This window comes from Pecten maximus, chromosome 10 (genome assembly GCF_902652985.1).
Source record: "Pecten maximus chromosome 10, xPecMax1.1, whole genome shotgun sequence".
NCBI classification, from domain to species: Eukaryota; Metazoa; Mollusca; class Bivalvia; order Pectinida; family Pectinidae; genus Pecten; species Pecten maximus.
The window spans coordinates 43,091,132-43,111,518 of NC_047024.1; the positions used below are offsets into that span (position 1 = coordinate 43,091,132).

Below are 20,387 nucleotides of genomic sequence, written 5' to 3' on the forward strand. Positions count from 1 at the left end.
AACTTAATTTAAAGAGAATTTGACAAAAACAGTTTTGTAAACTTTCATATCAAACCTAGTTTTTGCAGCATCGCGTACCAACATTTTTATTTGTATCACGGAAAAATATATAAAATAGATCTGATCTAGCTAGTTGGTAATTAAATTAGTTTTAAGAAAAAAATGAGAATAAGTAGTACAAAACAATTAATCAAAAGTGAACAAGCGGATTCGGTAACACGATAAGAGTTTATGTAAAACCACCGTCTTATTAGTATTGGACATTGATATAAAGAGTGATTATGGAACGCCCAATATTAAAAAAAAACCATATATTCAATTAATATTTAACCTATCTTCAAATAATTGAAGATAGGTTCAATTCAAGTGAAGTTAGGTTCAATTCAATTAGAGATAGGTTCAATTCAATTAAAGACAGGTTCAATTCAATTATAGATTGGTATAATTCAATTAAAGACAGGTTCAATTCAATTATAGATTGGTATAATTCAATTAAAGATAGGTTCAATTCAATTGTACCTATCTTTGAATAATTAAAGATAGGTACGTGTACAAATAATTGGACCTATCTTCAATTGAACTGACTATCTTCAAATAATTGAACCTATCTTCAAGATAGATTCAATTAATTGAATATATGTTAATTTGGCGTTCCATAAGTGATCATGGTTATAAATACAAATCGTAGAATGCTGATGTTCAACAACTAGTACAATTGGTAATAAAGTTCAAGGGTTAGATTTGATTCCGTATAGTACATGTATAAGTACACGTATGTATAATTTGTTATATAACCAATACATTTTATAACCAAACAAGCAACAGTTGGAAGATTCGACAAGAAAAGGCGGAGAAGGCCGGCGATGTTCTAAAATAATACAAAGAAGTTCATGTACAGTATAGTTCGTCACTGAATATGATCATAAGTATACAATACAGAGAACTAAGACCTTATTGGGTCCTATATATTTGTGTGTATAATGTTATGTAATTATACAAGTCTCTGCATGGTTTATAAAGATAACGTTTAAAGGTGGATAACTAGCTCATTCATGCAGGGACATAGACTAATTCTAAATATATATGATAAACGTCCCTGCTGGCAGCAGCATATGTACTTATTTGATTAATTTTGTATAAATTTCTGTATTTTCTTGATTATCTATTTCAATTAAATATCTTATATCCAGAAAACATTATTTTTACAAAACTCTTTAATCATGAAATATATATAAATAAATAAACAAGGGTTTAGTCCCAGTATAATACAATGAAATTAGCTATTATTTGTATCATAACGTCGAAGATCTGTGAACTGGATTTATTTATATAAATTGTCCACATAAATCCGAATTAAAATTGTGATATAGGGCATTATAATGATTTTCCGGAGACCTTGCTAAAATAGGCCTATATAATGAAACAGCTAAATCACAACTAAAATTGGGCTGAAATATGGTATCTCTCCTTGTATCTGAAAGCCTGGACTGAATTGCCCTTTTGAACTTTGACCCAACCAACTGAGATCATTGGAAAAATATTCTAGACAACTCGTGAGCCATCGGCGATCACGTGACCGAATGTAAATTACGTCGCCATTTTGTTCGCAGTAGGAATGGCTAGTGAGCAATGTACTTGGGGAATTCTTGCAAAAAATGGACGATAGTTGGACCTGTATATTTCACACAAACCGATCAGATCAAAGCTCAAGTTGAAAAGGCTTCAGTGACATGCTCTTTTACGGTATCTTTCCCAAAAACTACAACTAAACCTTCCAAGTATCTCCTCTTGTGGCCCAACCCCTTGCAAAAATGTAGGGTGGTTTTCACAAGCAACACAATGCGAATCCATGGATCGAGGATAGAAGGAATGTTTTTGCCGTCACAACCGCAACGAATAATGTAGCACCGTCTAAGTACATACTTTGTGCAGCTGAATTTAAAATTGCACAAGGAAATGACTGCATTAGTTGCAGGCCAAGGTAGTGTAACAAAATATGCATAAATTATGCAAATGAGTTTAGCCATGATGGTTTCTCTTACGAATGTCTAGATGTCGAAGTCTCCAAATACCAATATTTTGGCCTGTTCAGCGTTACGAATACTTAAAAAATTCAAATCAGATTAAACGATTGTTATTTTGTGGCGAGGATTAAAATAAATCACTCAAAGGTAAGCTATGCGGAAACGGAAAAATACAAAAGCACAATGTTAGAGTATTTTAGCAAGTTTATGACAGAGACCTTTCAGATAAATTCTTTTGTCACAACACTGATTTTATTTCGAATTTTCTTCAAATTATTATTTTCTTGGGTATCTTTCACGAAGTAGTATTGATATTGGACTTTGGGATAGTGTAACGACGTCGATGATACGAGATTTCTTTCTCTCTATATTACACCATCGAGAATAACATCAGCTGCCATGTCTGGTGGCTCGAGAGGGAACCCGGATGTGGACATCGCGTACCTTGGCCAACTACAATGTTATTTATAAATAGATCTTTCGAAATGATTTGACCTCAATGAAGTACAACCCGGCTTGAGGGCGAACATAATATATTTTTATATGTGACTAATGGATTATATCATATTTGTAAACAGTTGTATCAAAAGTTTCACCGGGCAAAGTAATAGCATCGTAAACTGTGGAAGTACGAAGAACTATTTTTCTTGCGGAAGGATGCGTGATTTGTACTAACACAAACATGTGATCTTGAACACGTGGCCGATCACCTGGCTAATACGTGTTCGCCTGAGGACCGGTGATAACCGAAGGAGGAAGGAAGCTAAACGGACTAGGTCTACATTAATTCTAGCCGTTGTCCATGGATTCGCAATGTGTAATATAACACGTCACCACGTGTGTACAATATGTGAACTAAGAAAAGAGAACCCCTTTAAGGACCATATATATATATATATATCCCACAAACGGATCAAAATGTAAAAAAAAGTGTCTGATTATAAGAAACTGACAAAACTCTAACTTTGTATCCATGAAACATTTATTTATTGACAACCGAGTACACCATATAGACCACATTTCCATTAATTATAAATATATATATACAAATGTCACTGACCAACTTCTGCTAATTATTGTAATCAGATGACACTATAAAGTATTTTGTTGGGCCTATCTATATTTACAAAATCAAAATGTTGAGTATTGAAGCATGCAACAAAGTCATTCCCTCTTTTCTGCATTCCACAATGAATACAAAAATAATTACATATGTTTATTTCTACATGTAATTCTGTGGGACAAATTTTTTTTGTGCATTGGGAAAAATATTTGTAATGACAAATTTACCATAAAACATGAAGATAATTTTGTTACTAGAGAAAATGTAATTTTTTCTTATTGAAATTGGAATATAAATATATGTAGAGAATTTTCTGATATGACAGAATGACTTTAATTACAAAGAGTATTTTTGCCCTGCCCAAATACTAACCCCCCCCCCCCCCCCCCCCCCCCCCCCCCCCCCCCCCTTATCTCCATAATATGGGGATTTAACAAAAATGGACACCAAAAAACACTCTTACACATCATATAAGATCACAAATCAAAACGAAAATGACAAAGAAAGGTCCACTCAAATGTCCTGCTGTTTCCAAAAAGTGGTAGTGTCTGATAATTTATATACGGTATATATAATACAGCCTTTTACCATTTTCTTTAAATCATGATTTTTTTTTTCAAATTTTAGCTTCAATCAAATATAAAGGAAAATTTTTCAAAACACTTCATAAAGATTTAATATCGGATTCTGGAAAAAAAGAAAGTTAAAAAAAATCAGAACAATAATGAAATAAATTGTGAGAATGTGCTGTAATTTTTTATATGGACATTCATATCGTTTTTGGGGTAATTCATGTTAACCAATCAAAGATGTCAAAGTATTTTGATAAAAAAACACGCCTTTTTTTCAATGGTTAGGGAAGGGATCTTTTTGCCTCATTTTCGGATGAAAATTGGTGAATTGTGAAGGAACTTTTCAGGATTAAACTACAAATTTTGGGAATTCGGTTAAAATATGAATAATTTCAATTAGGAATGGGGGCCATAAAGGCCCCTAAAAGCCCTTAGAAAAAGCCCTGTAAAAAAGGGGGGGGGGGGCATTAATTATTTTAAGTACCAAATTATCTCGACCTGGAAACTGCACACACATTTATTTGTGTGACCTTTGACCTATGCTGTGATATAACCTTAACTAAACCCTCCTTAGTATAATCCAGTATATTGTTTCTGAGAAAGCAAAATAATATAAAAGTAAACTTATGCTATGTATAAGGATTGTCTCCCTTGAAAATATTTTTGTGTAAAAAAAAATTAACTAAGAATAAGTTAGAACAATGAGTATAATCTTGTAGACCTTTATAATTCAGGAAGAAATAGCAAATGAACACACCTTGTTAACAATGCATTTTGATATTTTCATCTCTTGGGTTTAAATCTATTGTGTAAGACTTGTATAGGATTGGTTTGGTATACTTTGTTTTTCTGTCTGTTATGGGTCTGATAGATTTCTAACGGTTATTATCCCAATGTAATAGGGAAGATTTGTGTATTGGCCTTTAACAATCAATGCAAACAATTTTAGACATGTTCTGGAAACTCAACTTTAAATATTCTATTAATCATGCTTTATTTTGAAATGATTATATTGGTTAGTAATTAAATTATTTTCAAAATGCATTGAACTGCTCATTTATTTTTTTAAAGATTAGAGTTATTAATTCTATATGCATGTATATATTTCAGGGGAGTAAAGACTTTTGTGATGACTGTGATAAAATAAACTGACAATGGAATTGGCTGAAGAAGTTACTGAAAATGATCAGTATGGAGAAAATGATACACAGCCATTGAATTCTGCAGGAGAAGAAGACAATTATTTTGAGGAAGATTACAGATCTGAAAGGAGACGCAAAAAGAGTTTTAGTGACCCTGATGAAAAGTGTAACGTAGAGGAACAAGATGGAGATGTGAATTCTGATTACAATAATAAAGTATTAAAACGGAGGCGGTCAGGGGGAGATAATTCTGATGGAGATAGTGACCACAGACACCATTCTCGACATCGTTCAGTTGATCAGGATAGGGATCGTGGAAATCATCGCAGACGACACCACAGGTACAGTAGCAGGGATAAATCTAAGACCATTCTCATTATATTGATGGGTTACCTCCCTTGGGGACCTTAAAGTTTATTCCCTAAATTTGAAATTTTTTACTCTTTTCAAATCTTAATTAGGAAGACTCTCATTCAAGTATTCACTGGTATTGAATATAGATTTTCATGAGGATTGTATCAAAATATTTGCATGTTTTAAAACAACAAAGAAAGGTTTATAATTGAAATAATGTTGAAATACAATGTATGTAAATTTACACATAAATTTTACATATATGTAAAAAGGAGGGGAAAATCAATATACAAAACTATTCCCTGATATCACGGGAAAATATTGTCCACATATACTTTATCAACACATCACCCATGACAAGGATTTACTCTGATATTTTCACCTTGAAATTAAAAAAAAAAAGATTCATTGGGTCAATTAATAACAGTAGTTTTATACACTCTCAGATCACGTAGGAAGGATCGAGAGAGGTCCCGTCACTCGCGTCGTAACAACAATTCACGCAGCAGTCAGGAGCTAGAGGCCGAGTTAGAAGATGGCGAGTTAGAGGACGGAGAGTTAGATGATGATGATAACAATGATTACCAAGAAAACATCACCCCAACCAAACCCTCTCCCCCAAAACTTGATAGGAAGGAGAGTAGCGAAAAGTCTTCACCAAAGAAACATCCACCAGGTCAGTGTTTGATTATCGTATTGTCACAGGACATCATTTAGTCTGTGTTATAGAACCAGGTCAGTGTTTGATTATCGTATTGTCACAGGACATCATTTAGTCTGTGTTATAGAACCAGGTCAGTGTTTGATTATCGTGTTATCACAGGACAACATTTAGTCTGTGTTATATATAGAACCAGGTCAGTGTTTTATATATAGAACCAGGTCAGTGTTTAATTATCGTGTTGTCACAGGACAACATTTAGTCTGTGTTATATATAGAACCAGGTCAGTGTTGGATTATCGTGTTGTCACAGGACAACATTTAGTCTGTGTTATATATAGAACCAGGTCAGTGTTTGATTATCGTGTTGTCACAGGACAACATTTAGTCTGTGTTATATATAGAACCAGGTCAGTGTTTGATTATCGTGTTGTCACAGGACAACATTTAGTCTGTGTTATATATAGAACCAGGTCAGTGTTTGATTATCGTGTTGTCACAGGACAACATTTAGTATGTGTTATATATAGAACCAGGTCAGTGTTGGATTATCGTGTTGTCACAGGACATCATTTAGTCTGTGTTATATATAGAACCAGGTCAGTGTTTAATTATCGTGTTATCACAGGACATCATTTAGTCTGTGCTATATATAGAAATCACTGTTACTGTTTGAACAGGCCAAACTGAAGATGATAACCAAGAGGAGGTAGCTTACCCGGAGAATGCTGTGGAAGGCGAAGGTGTAGAAGAAGGTAATATTGAAGATATAGAAAGGTCACGACCTCAAAGGGATGATCACGATAGTAAAAGACGCCGAAAAGAAAAGCGTGACAAAGACAAACGAAGAAAGCAACAAAAAGAAGAAAAGGTGAGTAAAATTAAAAACTTTTTCGTGATTTAGCTCATTGGATGTTCAGTACAAATTATGATCTCATCGTATACTTTTAAAAAATTGACAGGAAATAAGACCAATGAAGCAATAAAATTTTGATCAGAAATTAAAAGTAAACAGCCGTACACACTTATGTTTTTACCCAATACTATATATGCTAACAATAGTTTTAATTCATCAAAGTTATTATTAAATGCACAGAACAGTCAGATTTTTTGCAACTTGTGCAGAATATCTCTTTAAAAGGCTCCGAGTACTTTTTATTGAGGGTGTTGAGGGAGCAATATTCTCCATATTAAATTCAAAATGTTGTTGGTTAGCAGATTATGTTTATTTATTTGTTTTTTCTTCATTACAAATTTGTAAAGCCAGGTATTGCATGTTTTATTGATAATTATAAACGATTGGACAATTGGACGACAAGTAACAAGTTTTGTAGCCTATTGTCTGTGTTTTCTGAAGCACAGTACAGTTTTGTAAACACCTTAACTGTGTATTCTAAAGCATAATTCTTGGTGTTTGCAGAAAAAGAAGAAGCGAAGAGAGTACCATGACTTTGACAAAGTGGAAGAAGATTACGACCAAGCCTGGGGCACTGGCATAGACAAACACTCCAACAATCCGCCAAACTCTCGAGGCTCTCGAGGCAGCTACGAACGCAGCCCACCCGCACCCTATGAAGATAATTTTGAAGATCAGGGACAGTATGAGAGACCATACAACAGCCCCCCAGGGCACTACGACAGCCCCTACGATAGTCCTCCTGGTCCCTATGACAGCCCCTCCTATGATGAGGACTCCGAAGGAGAAATGTATGTAATCTCTTTAAATCTTCAGGATATAAAGAAAATTCTTCATCTTTCCCCTTGTTCATCACTGAACAGTTAAAGCTCTATATATTAGCTCATTTTTTAACCACTATATAATAAAATAGTTAAGTCTCTATAAAATGGCCCTCGGGTAGCATTAAACATGCAGCATATTTTTACTAAATGATTAAAGACTTCCTCTCCGAAAATGTAATGTAATATTAACACTTCAAGATGTCCAAACTTAGTATTCATCAAGAAACAAATACCTAAGCTTTTAAGCTTTAAGATGCAGTGTATTAGTTTGTCAAAAACAACAAAGAATGCCAGCATAATAAAGAAAACACAATTCAAACTCAAAATGTAAACAAAAATAAAGATCGGCATGGAGACGCATCAAAATGACTTCTGTAAGTACTTTTTTTGTTTTGAATATTTGAACATATGTAGTGTACCCACTGACTGTATAAACTTACCGTTTTTGTAGATATGAGTCAGGAAACCACGTTAAGCCCCGGCGAACCATGATGAGTATGGTGGAGGGAGATTATGTTGATGCCAATGTTGTCATTGACGAAGGGGAGGTAACTCATATTTCTTGATTTCGACCATAGATTATTCCACAGATAGTTCATGTATTTTATCATGACTGACAGCAAGTTAAATGCAAGTCAGAAACTATGTGAAAAATTGACAATTTTCGACTTTAAAAAAGTCATCTTTGAAACACAAAAACAGCATTTTCTTTTAAAACTGTTTTACTTTAATAAAAAAAAAATGAATCAATATTTTACGATGTAGGTGAAGTCACGCCTATACATTGATGGTTATCTAGCAAGACAAAACCAACTTATATCTATCTGAAATTTTTGTTTCACCCAACATGACAAAACATCTACTGGCCCACCCTAATAATAGTACTTTACACTTCTAGTAATTTCTGTAAAACACCATACCATTATTACACACAGAACATCTACAAGCATCAGAACATGTCCAATAAGAAAGTGAAGCAAATGAAACAAATGAAAAGGAAGATGGACCGCCAACAGCAGGGAGACCAACCACCGAAGAAAAAACCTCTACTACTCACGCCTATGAATGAACGTCCTATCTGTAAATTCTTCAAGGAAGGGAAATGTTCAAAGGTAATAAACTCTTTAAGAAAGGAAAAATTCTAAGATAATAAATTCTTTAAGGAAATGCTCTAAGGTAATGCATTCTTTAACTTTGTGTAAAAATATCCACAACAGTAACTTGTCCAGAATGAGTGGTATTTGGTGTCGATCATTAATGACCATGGGCATCACAACCTTTATGGTAGATGGGCAGCCCAATAGAGATATTGAGGTAAATCTCTAAACTACTTATTCCATGTTATTCCAAATGTTTTAGCTTTTTGTTTACAAATTGGGAGAGAGGGTGGGGGCAAAATTCAATGGCAAATAATGCTGAGAGGCAGAAACGAAAACAGCAGAACTCGGTCTGGATTTATATTGTTACATCGTTGCTTGCTGTTCTGGTCAAGGAAGTAACTTTGATGGTTGGATGATGCAGAGGATGAAGCTCATGCCTCTCAGTGAAGCAGCATGTTTCAATGCCTTCATTAAATGTGAATGGGAACTACGTGCCTGGCCCAGCTGCTGTGTTAGAAAAGGCACCATGCCAGTGTAATCTGATACAACTTGTTTCGTATTTGAAATAAGAACATTTTGTATTATCGAAAGAACATGTTCCAAGAAATTGCTTTTTTTCTTCGCAGGGGAATGATTGTCCATTCAACCATGACTATCGACCACCAAAAAAGATGGATCTGTGCAAGTTTTACCTGAATTCTCAGTGTTCCAAGGGAGACAACTGTATATTCATGCATGATATCCTTTATTTAACAGTCATACCTGGAAACATTTGGCATTGATGTTATTACTTCTGTTCGTACGTCATTTCCCCGAGTTTCAACACTTTGAGAAGTTTTTACCTTCAAATAACATTACTAGAAAAATGCAACCTTAAACTTGTGATCTGATCAACTTTTGTTTATAGTCCGTCAATTTGTATAAAACTTTATATCACTATTTCTCAGATAGTTGTGATTACAGGTTGTCCCTTTAGGACTGAGTCCACCGTAGGACAGAATTGTACATATTTTGGTATGACGTCCTGAAACAGTGTTAAAATCACAAGGAAGGCTTTCTTGCTGTAGGTCAAAGCCTAGGTCACCAGTTCAAAGGTCAAGGTTAAACTCATCTTGTATTGGCTACATTTTTGTTGATTTCATGAATCAAAGGTTCAATGGAATGAAATGAAGAGTTGTGGTTCAAAGGTCAAGGTCATTGAATTAAAGGTCAAGGTTTGTAAGTATTATTTGATCATTTGTCTGTAATATGTTCATGTGGTCATATATGGTGTCGGTCAAGATTGCGTAATTTGTTCCTGTTGGCGGCCATGATGTGACCATTTTTGCAGTTGTCTTGGATCTTCTATTGTTAGTGGAGACTTAGTATAAATTTTTGAGATTTTTGATGTTCATTAAATTTTAAAAAATCATATAATATTCAGATTAATATAGAAAATTGGTTATAGGTTATTTAAGTACCACATTGCATGTAAGCAGATTTCCTTAACTCTGATCACGTGAATTCCCCTGTAAGTTTTTCCACACTGGAGCAAACTGTTACAGCGGTGACAACTGTAAGTTCTCGCACGACCCACTTACAGACGAAACAGCACCTCTTGTCGATAAGGTGAGTCTAACTTCTTATACTGTAGATGGAGTTATCTTTCCTTAATTCTCAATAGAGATCTTTATCATTTTCGGTCCATCATATTCTTTCCATCTATGTTAACAGCCCATTCCTGGTATAAAGTTGAAAAATCATTTAAATATTATATAAGAAAACCTAGAGAAAATTTAATGCAATATTTTATTTATTTTTGTTTTAACTCAAAACAACTTAAAGTAAGCTTGTTGACTCCTACTCTTCAGCATGTTTAATTAGTTGCAATATTCTAATCATCAATGATTTATGACCAAATAGCTTTGTAGCATATATGGCTTTATATCTATGTATGTAGCAGTGGTAATGAAATTGAAGTTATACTGTTTTTAGATTATGCTATATTAGCACATATAACTGTCAGTTTTTATTTCTTTGCTATATGAACATGTACATATATTAGCAGGCCATATAACTGGCACAATACATATATTTATTCTGTGATAATCTTAATTAAGATTACTGTGATATAACTTAACTGCAGTTTGTATATGTATGTAATTTTTAACTTAACATATATTTAACTCACAGTAGGTCGTGTGGAGGATTAGCCTCGGCTAAACTCTTGTCTTATTCTCAGAAAATAAAGAGTATTATAAGAACGTCAAATGATGTATAGATTGTAATGGTTGTTTTCCTCTTTGTAGTTTTACCAGGACTTTTCAAACAGGGATGAAGAAACCTACGGGGATGGCCAGAGAATGGGTCCCCCTCGACCAAGTCTCCTAGGTATGGGGAATACTACATACTCTCCCAGTACAGAATTCATTCAGAGGTTCAGATTCTTTGTTTAAAATAAACAAGAATTGTCTGTTTGAGGATATGGTTGATGTAACAAAACTTTAACATAACTATTGTCCACTGAATATTTTACTGTTTTTCAGCTGAAATATTGATGTTTAAAATTAACCTTGCAAATGACAAAATTACCAAAAATCATTGTTTCAGGATCACCACCACGCCACATGGCAGAGCAGCAGTCTGAACGAGTTAAGAAGATTCCATCAATATTTGACATCAAAGTATACCCACCAGGCCAAAGTCCAAAGAAACCACCACTTAACGATGGCCCACCGAACGCACATCCTCCTCAAATGTGTGGGCCTCCTTCCAGGTAGCTAACATACCTTTTCTTCAAATATGTTAACTGAGGATATGATAGATACAATACCTGTTTTAGCTCAAGAAAATTACAGTGTAATAGATATTTCAATATTAAATGGTCATACATGGACTGGTATCATGATTGTATCATAATACATGGACTGGTATCACGATTGTATCATAATACATGGACTGGTATCACGATTGTATCATAATACATGGACTGGTATTACGATACATTGATTGGTGTCATGATTGAATCACAATACATTTCTACCTCAATACATGTTTATATATGATATCAAAGTAAAGTAAACAAGTTTTATTACATTTTTGCCAGTGAAATATAGACATTTATCAAACTAATAAAACATCTTTTCACTTCAGCGATGAGCAGTGAAAATACAAGTTTTGCAGTGAAAATACAAATCATTCGCTTTTAACCAATCAGAGCGAACCTTTGTATTCACCTCATTGAAACTCACTGACTTTTCCAATCGAAACGAAGATAGATAAATTAGTTATTTTGCTGAAATAGTCAGACTAGTTTTTGACAAATTACTCACTTGATGTTAGCTATTCATGCACAGAATATCCGATAACAGCAGAAAACGCTTAAACTGTGTTGATCAGTCCTTTCAAAATTGCGCCGTAAAGCTGACATGGAGTAACGTCACAAAGAAATGACGTTATGAATTATGTTACTGATTCCTGCACTTTTTGACACTACTAATTTTTCAATGTTTTTGATTTTGTTTTTATGTATGTAAAATGCAATAAAAAGAAAATTGAATGGTTTCCTGTTTAATATAGCTATTTCATGAGATGACATAATATTTCGATATTCTGTCGTACTCATGAAATATATGTTATATCAAAAGGGAAACCATTTATTATCCTCTATATATTCCATGAAAGTTATTTCCACATTGCATTCATAGACTTTTGGTGCCAGAAATATCTGTTGTTTTCCAAGCTGCTTTCTGTTATGGAAGTATGTTTTGCAGAAGAGTAATTTTGTCAATCTCTTAGATGTCGCACCACAATTTCACAACTCTTGCACTGTATTGGGATACATTGAATGTCACAATACAATGTATCTATAAAATTGGTAATCAATATGATTCATATATCGATGAATTGTTATATCTCTTACCCATGTACTGACATTATATCTGACAATTGTCTATTGTTCTTCTAGGCCCAGTGGATTCTATACAGACATGAATCAGCCTCCCCCAATGCAGGGACCACCCATGCCACGCCAGCAAGGCCCACAAATGCCCGGGCCCAACCAACAAGGCCCACCAATGTCTGGGCCCCACCAACAAGGCCCACCAATGTCTGGGCCCCACCAACAAGGCCCACCAATGTCTGGGCCCCACCAGCAGGGTCCTCTGATGTCTGGGCCCCACCAGCAGGGTCCTCCGATGTCTGGGCCCCGCCAGCAGGGTCCTCCGATGCCCAGGCCCCATCAACCGGGCCCACCTATGGCAGGACCTCGCTCACATGGACCGCCAATGTCTGGTCCCCACATGCAGGGCCCAGGAATGCCTCCAATGCAGGGCCCACCTATGCCTGGACCTCGTATGCAGGGCCCACCTATGCCGAACCCACCTGTTTCTTCTGCAGCTATGAATCCAGCGGTGGCATTGGTTGGTGCACTTTTACGACAGGCTGCCCCTCAGGTTCTCCGACAAAACACGGGACCGTCTGGACCACAAAACATGAGACCACCCGGACCCCAGAATATGGGGCCTCCAGGGACCCCAGAACATAGCACCACCAGGGCCAATGCAAAACATGCCTCCACCATTCCAGGGGCCTAACCAGACGGGGCCCTTCAACTCCCCTCAAGGAATGTACGGCTCTTCTAATGACACAATTATGAGTCCCCCACATGAACAGAACCCAGTTTCTACCAACCAGCCATCGGAAAGCAAGGATGGAGAGGATCCCTCTGACAATGGAGTGGACAAGAAAGCGGAGGATATTGGTCGGAATACAAATGGTGAGAATAAATGACCTTGTAAATATTTCTTTCAGTTTTGTATTTTGTTCATTAGTTCAAAGTTCATCAACAAGTTGAATGTGAACTCTTGAGTGGTTTTCTCTAAATATGCTGTAAAATTTGTTGTTTGCTGGATTTATTACCCCATGTTCATTTTGAGGAGTTTCGTTGTTGTAGTCAGTGGCTACTTCACTGAACAATATAAGGCTGGTAAATTGTATACTATACAGAGTAATTAGGGTAAAGTTGGTAATCTCTACTTCAATAAGAATACAAACTGTTCCATTGAGGTTACACTGATGCTTTTCTGACTGAACTATTAAGACCTTCAAAATCTGGTATGGTTTGTTTTTGCAAATAATTATCGTATTTGAATCGTAATAATACAGTATAGACATGATGTCATCAACGCTAATTTAAGTAAATGTTGTCCCTGTGGAGTTGAAAATATTGTTAAGTGGTAGGGTACAAGCGGAATATTGACCATGACTTACATACCTGGTAAAAAACATACATAAAATACCAAAGTATTCTTTTCCTATACCATACCTGGTAAAAACATATATGAAATTAGGAAATCTTAATACTCAAGTATTCTTTTCCTATACTCATTCCTTAAAAATGCAGAAACACCCTTTTGATACTGGTATATGATAAAATACATGTCAATGTTGCAGACTGCGAGAAAACAGAACAATCAGATCCCGAGGCAGACAAGGCTGGAACAGAGGAAGCAGCTGCTGAAGATGAGTCCAACGAAAAGAAATTATCTACACTTGGATTAAATATAGACACACTCACTCACCTTCCCGCTAAACAACGTGAGCTCTTTCTCCGCATACAAAACCAGCAGGGAGATGGGCTGAAGGACACGCAAACAGATGAAGAGAAAGTAGAAAAAGTTCAAGATGAGAAATGTAAGGGTTTAATTCGTATGAAGATCGATGACATTACCGTAGTTATTGTTTAACCTACTTTACTTTTTGAGAAATTGTGAAATATTTAGTAAACATTTTCCACGTGCTGTAGCATTTGAAATATTACCATATATAGATACTAACCTAAATACTATTAGCTTTACCCTACACAAAACAATATTAACTTCACTACACTCTTAAATTTTAGTTGGAATTTGATTGCTTTTTAGTTTTAAACAAAGAGTGAAATCTAATAGTTAAAGTTTGTGATGATTGCTTTTAAACAAAGAGTGAAATCTAATAGTTCCTTCTTGTGATTTACACTTCCAGTGGACGATGACAACTGGTACTCTAGTGATGAAGAGGATGTACCATCTGCCAAACCCAAGCTCACAGACATTCTCAAAAACCTCTCACAAAAGGTACAACTTAACTCCTAACACACTGGCAAGCTATTATCTAATATGTAAATGTCTGACTGGAGATTTCATGGACCTTTGATTTATGAAAAACGTTATCAATATTGTAATTTGGAGCTATATTTTATGTAAATGTTATATTTCAAATATTTTGTTCTTCAATTTCAAGTAATTTGTTTTGAATATCTTTCATCACTTCAGATCTATGCCTTTGTTCGCGTGTTACACTGATATATACAATAAGTGTGTGTTATTTGTAGCCGACGCCAGAAAGTCCTCAGACACCTGGGCCCACCAATTTCTCGCAGTCGTCTGCACTGGACATCATGCAGATGATTAACAGTATTCGCAAGGCCAACAATACTTCTGTCGGCACTCCAGAGTAAGTCTGCTTTTTATCTAGGCCACTGTCATTGTGGATATTTTTACCAGGAGGCCTATTTAGCTAATCTGAAAAAAGTCATTAAATCAAGGTGCCAGTTGTCCTAGTTGTCTGATTAAAAATAAAACAACTTTTTATTCTTATATCAGTATGATATCTCTCTGTAACTTTTTCAATTGTGAATGTCATTTAGCACGGGCTGCAACCTTTGAAAAAATTTAACAAATTGCAAATTTACACAATTTTTTTTAGTGACCATGCAGATGCCTTATAGGTCAATAACTGGTCGCCAATAGTGAATTTAAGGTGACATGGCCACTAAAATAGGCGCCACTTTGAGCCATGAATATGTCTCGCCCACTCAGTGATGGGGATAGGGATAAGGGAAAGGCCACATATTTGAATTGCTTGAGAGATTTTGTATCGCCCATATATGGTTAACAGGTTAAACTCCTTATAGTGACCTTGACCCCAATACTGTTACTATGTTTCCATAATTGTATGGATAAGTCTATAATTTATGCTACCTTTCAGCAGAAACATCTTACAGAGAAATATGTTATATTTGATAGGATAATGTTTGTTATGTTATAATCATTTTAATGAAACATAAAGTTCTTAAGATTGAAAAATGTATCAACAAATCAGGGAACAGGTGACCAGAAATGTGTTGAGAAATAAAATTTGATCAAGGTCTTGGAATTTAATCTAATATTATGGCATTCAATTGTATTGATGAGGGGATATAACTCCAGTGTGAATTTTGTGAAATTATTGCTTTCAATTTATTTATCCATTTATTGAATGATCACTGGTTAGATGGCTGTGTTAGACTATACTGTCAGGGTAAGGTTTCTCTATCGGTACATGCATATTGCATTTTGAGACCAATCGGAAAACAACATGGCCGACAGGAAGCCATCTTGTATTTTGACAATTGAAGATTGTTATCGCTATTTCTCAGAAAGTAGGGAAGGGATCTTTCTCAAATTCCCATGCATTTCCGTCCGGACTGTGAGTTTTCTGGACTATCGCCGTCAGGATTATCGCGGGTCCGCTGTAATTGTTTCAGGAATGATTGATGTGTCTTTTTTGTTTTTGCATGAAAGTTGTCTTTAAATCTAATGTTGTAAATCTATACATATTATTTTGAAATACATCTAGTTAGTTTAATGTTCTGACACATTAAAGAAATAACTTTCTGTTGCTAAAATCTACAGACGGATGTATTGTTTATTCTTCGTTAATAGGTCCATTTTCACCAAACTTGGAGCAAAGGCATTAGTTTTTTACGTGTATATATGAACTTGATGGAATCACAATGAATATGTTTTTGTGTTTCAGTATACCAGCCAACAGTAATCCTCCAATCTTCCCTAAAGATACTGCTGCTCAGGTCATTAACAAGGCTCCTGTGACCATGCCAGACCCGGTCATCATTAATTCATCCGAAGGCGACATTCCATACAAACTCCGAGTAATCACAGTCGACAAGTCACAACAGACCAGACCACCTCATGGAATGGACGTACATAATGTACAGTACAAGAATGATCCACGTATGAAAAAGTTCATTGATTATTTGGAGTCGCAGGCTCCGAAAGTGGTCAAGCCCTGTGAAGCCTATTGGCTCCCTAGGGACAGAGACAGTTGAGGGTAAACTTGACCCACGCACAGGACAACCTGTCGACCGGCGTATTGATCCTCGAGTTAAAACTCGTTCGGATGCAGCAGTAGAAGGAGCTCGACCAGTCGACCCTCGTCTACAGGGATCTGACAGTCCATCTACACACTCAAATATTCCACCACAACTACAGCGTCCTCCATCCAACCCACTACTCCCCACACTAAATATAGGCATGAATCCACGCCCAGATAGTGGCACTCAGAAACCACTCGATCCTAGGATGTCGCGGCAAATGAGTCGGGATGGTAACACATCAGGTGGCCTGCCACAAAGACCAGTCGACCCAAGAATAGGTCAACCAGATCCTCGAATGGGTCCACAAGATCCCAGAATGGGTCCGCAAGATCCACGAATGGGTCCCCAAGATCCACGAATGGGTCCACAAGATCCACGAAAGGGTCCCCAAGATCCACGAAGTGGTCCTCAAGATTCACGTATGGGTCCACAAGATCCTAGAATGGGACCACAAGATCCCAGACTGGGTCCACAAGATCCTAGAATGGGACCACAAGATCCCAGAATGGGTCCACAAGATCCACGCATGGGTCCACAAGATCCACGAAGTGGTCCTCAAGATTCACGTATGGGTCCACAAGATCCACGAATGGGTCCCCAAGATCCACGAAGTGGACCTCAAGATTCACGTATGGGTCCACCAGATCCTAGAATGGGACCACAAGATCCCAGAATGGGTCCACAAGATCCACGAAGTGGGCCTCAAGATTCACGTATGGGTCCACAGGATCCCAGAATGGGACCACAAGATCCCAGAATGGGTCCACAAGATCCAAGAATGGGACCACAAGATCCCAGAATGGGTCCACAAGATCCACGAAGTGGTCCTCAAGATCCACGGATGGGTCCACAAGATCCACGTATGGGTCCCCAAGATCCACGAGTGGGTCCACAAGATCCACGTGGAGGGCTGAAAGATCCAAGAGCAAATTCAGACCCCAGGAGATTTCCACATGATCCTCGTTCAACTACAGATATGGAGCCTCAAAGACAGATTGATCCCCGCTCATTACAGAGACAGGGCTCAATAGGGGCTGACCCCAGGAAGCCTCTGGCACTAGACCCCCGGCGTCCCCCACCAGGCGATATGCCAAGTGTGCAATCTAGTAGTGACTCAGAAAACAAGAAAACGGAAGAATTAGACACACCTAAGCCAAAGCTAGATTATAGAAATGATCCGAGATTTAAACGTAAACCTGCCAGTGAATCTGTGGGTCACAAGAGATACACAGGGCAGCGCAAAAGTAGCATGGACTACAGTTCGCCCCTAGGGCTGGACAGTGAGGATAAAGGGACCTACAACAGTTACCAACGACCTGACAGTGCTAAACACAAAACAGAGAGTAGACCATTGGTGAAGGGTAAACTCGACCCTCGAACTAACAAGCCTGATGGCTCTTCTCCTAATGTAGATTCCAGCCCCCTGCCCCCTCCGCCCCCTGATGGGGATATTGGCATGCCTGTTGCCCTAGAGCTTCCCCCTTTTGTGACCCCTAATGCATTAGAACCTCAAATGAAGGATTTCTTTAAGACAATGGATCCCACAGCCTCACCGTTCTGCTGATCAGAGGTCTATATTGATCAAATGTGTTCTTCACTTACTTAACATACAGTGTATACCCAACTCCTCGACAGACTAGTGGCTCAGTGTCGTCTTGAGGTGCAATCATGAAATCAAATTGCTTATTTCCAATACAGTCGAGAATCATGACCATTGAAATTGTCTAGGTTTGATAATGATGTAGGGTAGGATGATTTGTTAGGGAAGTGTTGCTGGCAGCTCGATAACATTACCACATCAGTGTCAAATGGTATAGGAGGACAGACATCTGTAGGAAGGTGATTTATTATTGTTGTAGGAAATTAAATATCAAGTTAATTTGTTGTTTAAACCTGTTGTGAAGTCTTATTTGTTAATGAGTTTGTGAACAACATCCTGTATTAAACCCTCCCGCTCTGTGCTTTGCCAAAAATAATGAGATATTGCAAGGTGATTGGTTGAATACAGAGTCTGGGCTTGTCCTTGTAAGATGTGTGATGATAAATGTTCTTGGGAGGATACAAGATTATAAATATGAGAATCCCAGATAGTACACATACAGAACAGGATCTGTGTTGTCATGTATATTGTTTAACCTGTAGAAACGGTTCCATATAATTGAATGTAAAGCTATGTTGACCAGTCCTGTATATACAGTGATGTACATATGTACCCTACCTGTATATACAGTGATGTACATATGTGTACCCTACCTGTGTATACAGTGATGTACATATGTGTACCCTACCTGTATATACAGTGATGTACATATGTGTACCCTACCTGTATATACAGTGATGTACATATGTGTACCCTACCTGTATATACAGTGATGTACATATGTGTACCCTACCTGTATACAGTGATGTACATATGTGTACCCTACCTATATATACAGTGATGTACATGTGTACCCTACCTGTGTATACAGTGATGTACATATGTACCCTACCTGTGTATACAGTGATGTACATATGTGTACCCTACCTGTATATACAGTGATGTACATATGTGTACCCTACCTGTATATACAGTGATGTACATATGTGTACCCTACCTGTATACAGTGATGTACATATGTGTACCCTACCTATATATACAGTGATGTACATGTGTACCCTACCTGTGTATACAGTGATGTACATATGTACCCTACCTGTGTATACAGTGATGTACATATGTGTACCCTACCTGTATATACAGTGATGTACATATGTACCCTACCTGTATATACAGTGATGTACATATGTGTACCTTACCGATATATACAGTGATGTACATATCTGTACCCTACCTGTGTATACAGTGATGTACATGTGTGTACCTTACCGATATATAGTGATGTACATATGTGTACCCTACCGATATATACAGTGATGTACATATGTGTACCCTACCTGTATATACAGTGATGTACATATGTGTACCCTACCTATATATACAGTGATGTACATGTGTACCCTACCTATATATACAGTGATGTACATGTGTACCCTACCTGTGTATACAGTGATGTACATATGTGTACCCTACCTGTATATACAGTGATGTACATATGTACCCTACCTGTATATACAGTGATGTACATATGTGTACCTTACCGATATATACAGTGATGTACATATGTGTACCCTACCGATATATACAGTGATGTACATATGTGTACCCTACCGATATATACAGTGATGAAGATATGTGTACCCTACCGATATATACAGTGATGTACATATGTACCCTAACTGTGTATACAGTGATGTACATATGTGTACCCTACCTGTGTATACAGTGATGTACATGTGTACCCTACCTGTGTATACAGTGATGTACATATGTGTACCCTACCGATATATACAGTGATGTACATATGTGTACCCTACCTATATATACAGTGATGTACATGTGTACCCTACCTGTGTATACAGTGATGTACATATGTGTACCCTACCGATATATACAGTGATGTAGATATGTGTACCCTACCTGTATATACAGTGATGTACATATGTGTACCCTAC

General features: G+C 36.9%; 1 protein-coding gene across 1 annotated transcript; it reads left to right on the forward strand.

Moving 5' to 3' along the window:
- Window positions 1-1,560: 1,560 nt before the first annotated feature.
- On the forward strand, window positions 1,561-18,724 carry LOC117336724 (zinc finger CCCH domain-containing protein 4-like). Its single transcript, XM_033897338.1, is given in 18 exon segments — window positions 1,561-1,743; window positions 4,770-5,142; window positions 5,602-5,831; window positions 6,497-6,687; window positions 7,237-7,523; window positions 8,008-8,104; window positions 8,492-8,668; window positions 9,283-9,394; window positions 10,155-10,264; window positions 10,945-11,026; window positions 11,246-11,411; window positions 12,603-13,224; window positions 13,310-13,412; window positions 14,090-14,329; window positions 14,660-14,751; window positions 15,009-15,130; window positions 16,475-16,788; window positions 16,790-18,724. Coding segments are annotated over 17 exon segments (4,881 nt in total). The 5' UTR covers window positions 1,561-1,743; window positions 4,770-4,813; the 3' UTR covers window positions 18,397-18,724.
- Window positions 18,725-20,387: the final 1,663 nt, after the last annotated feature.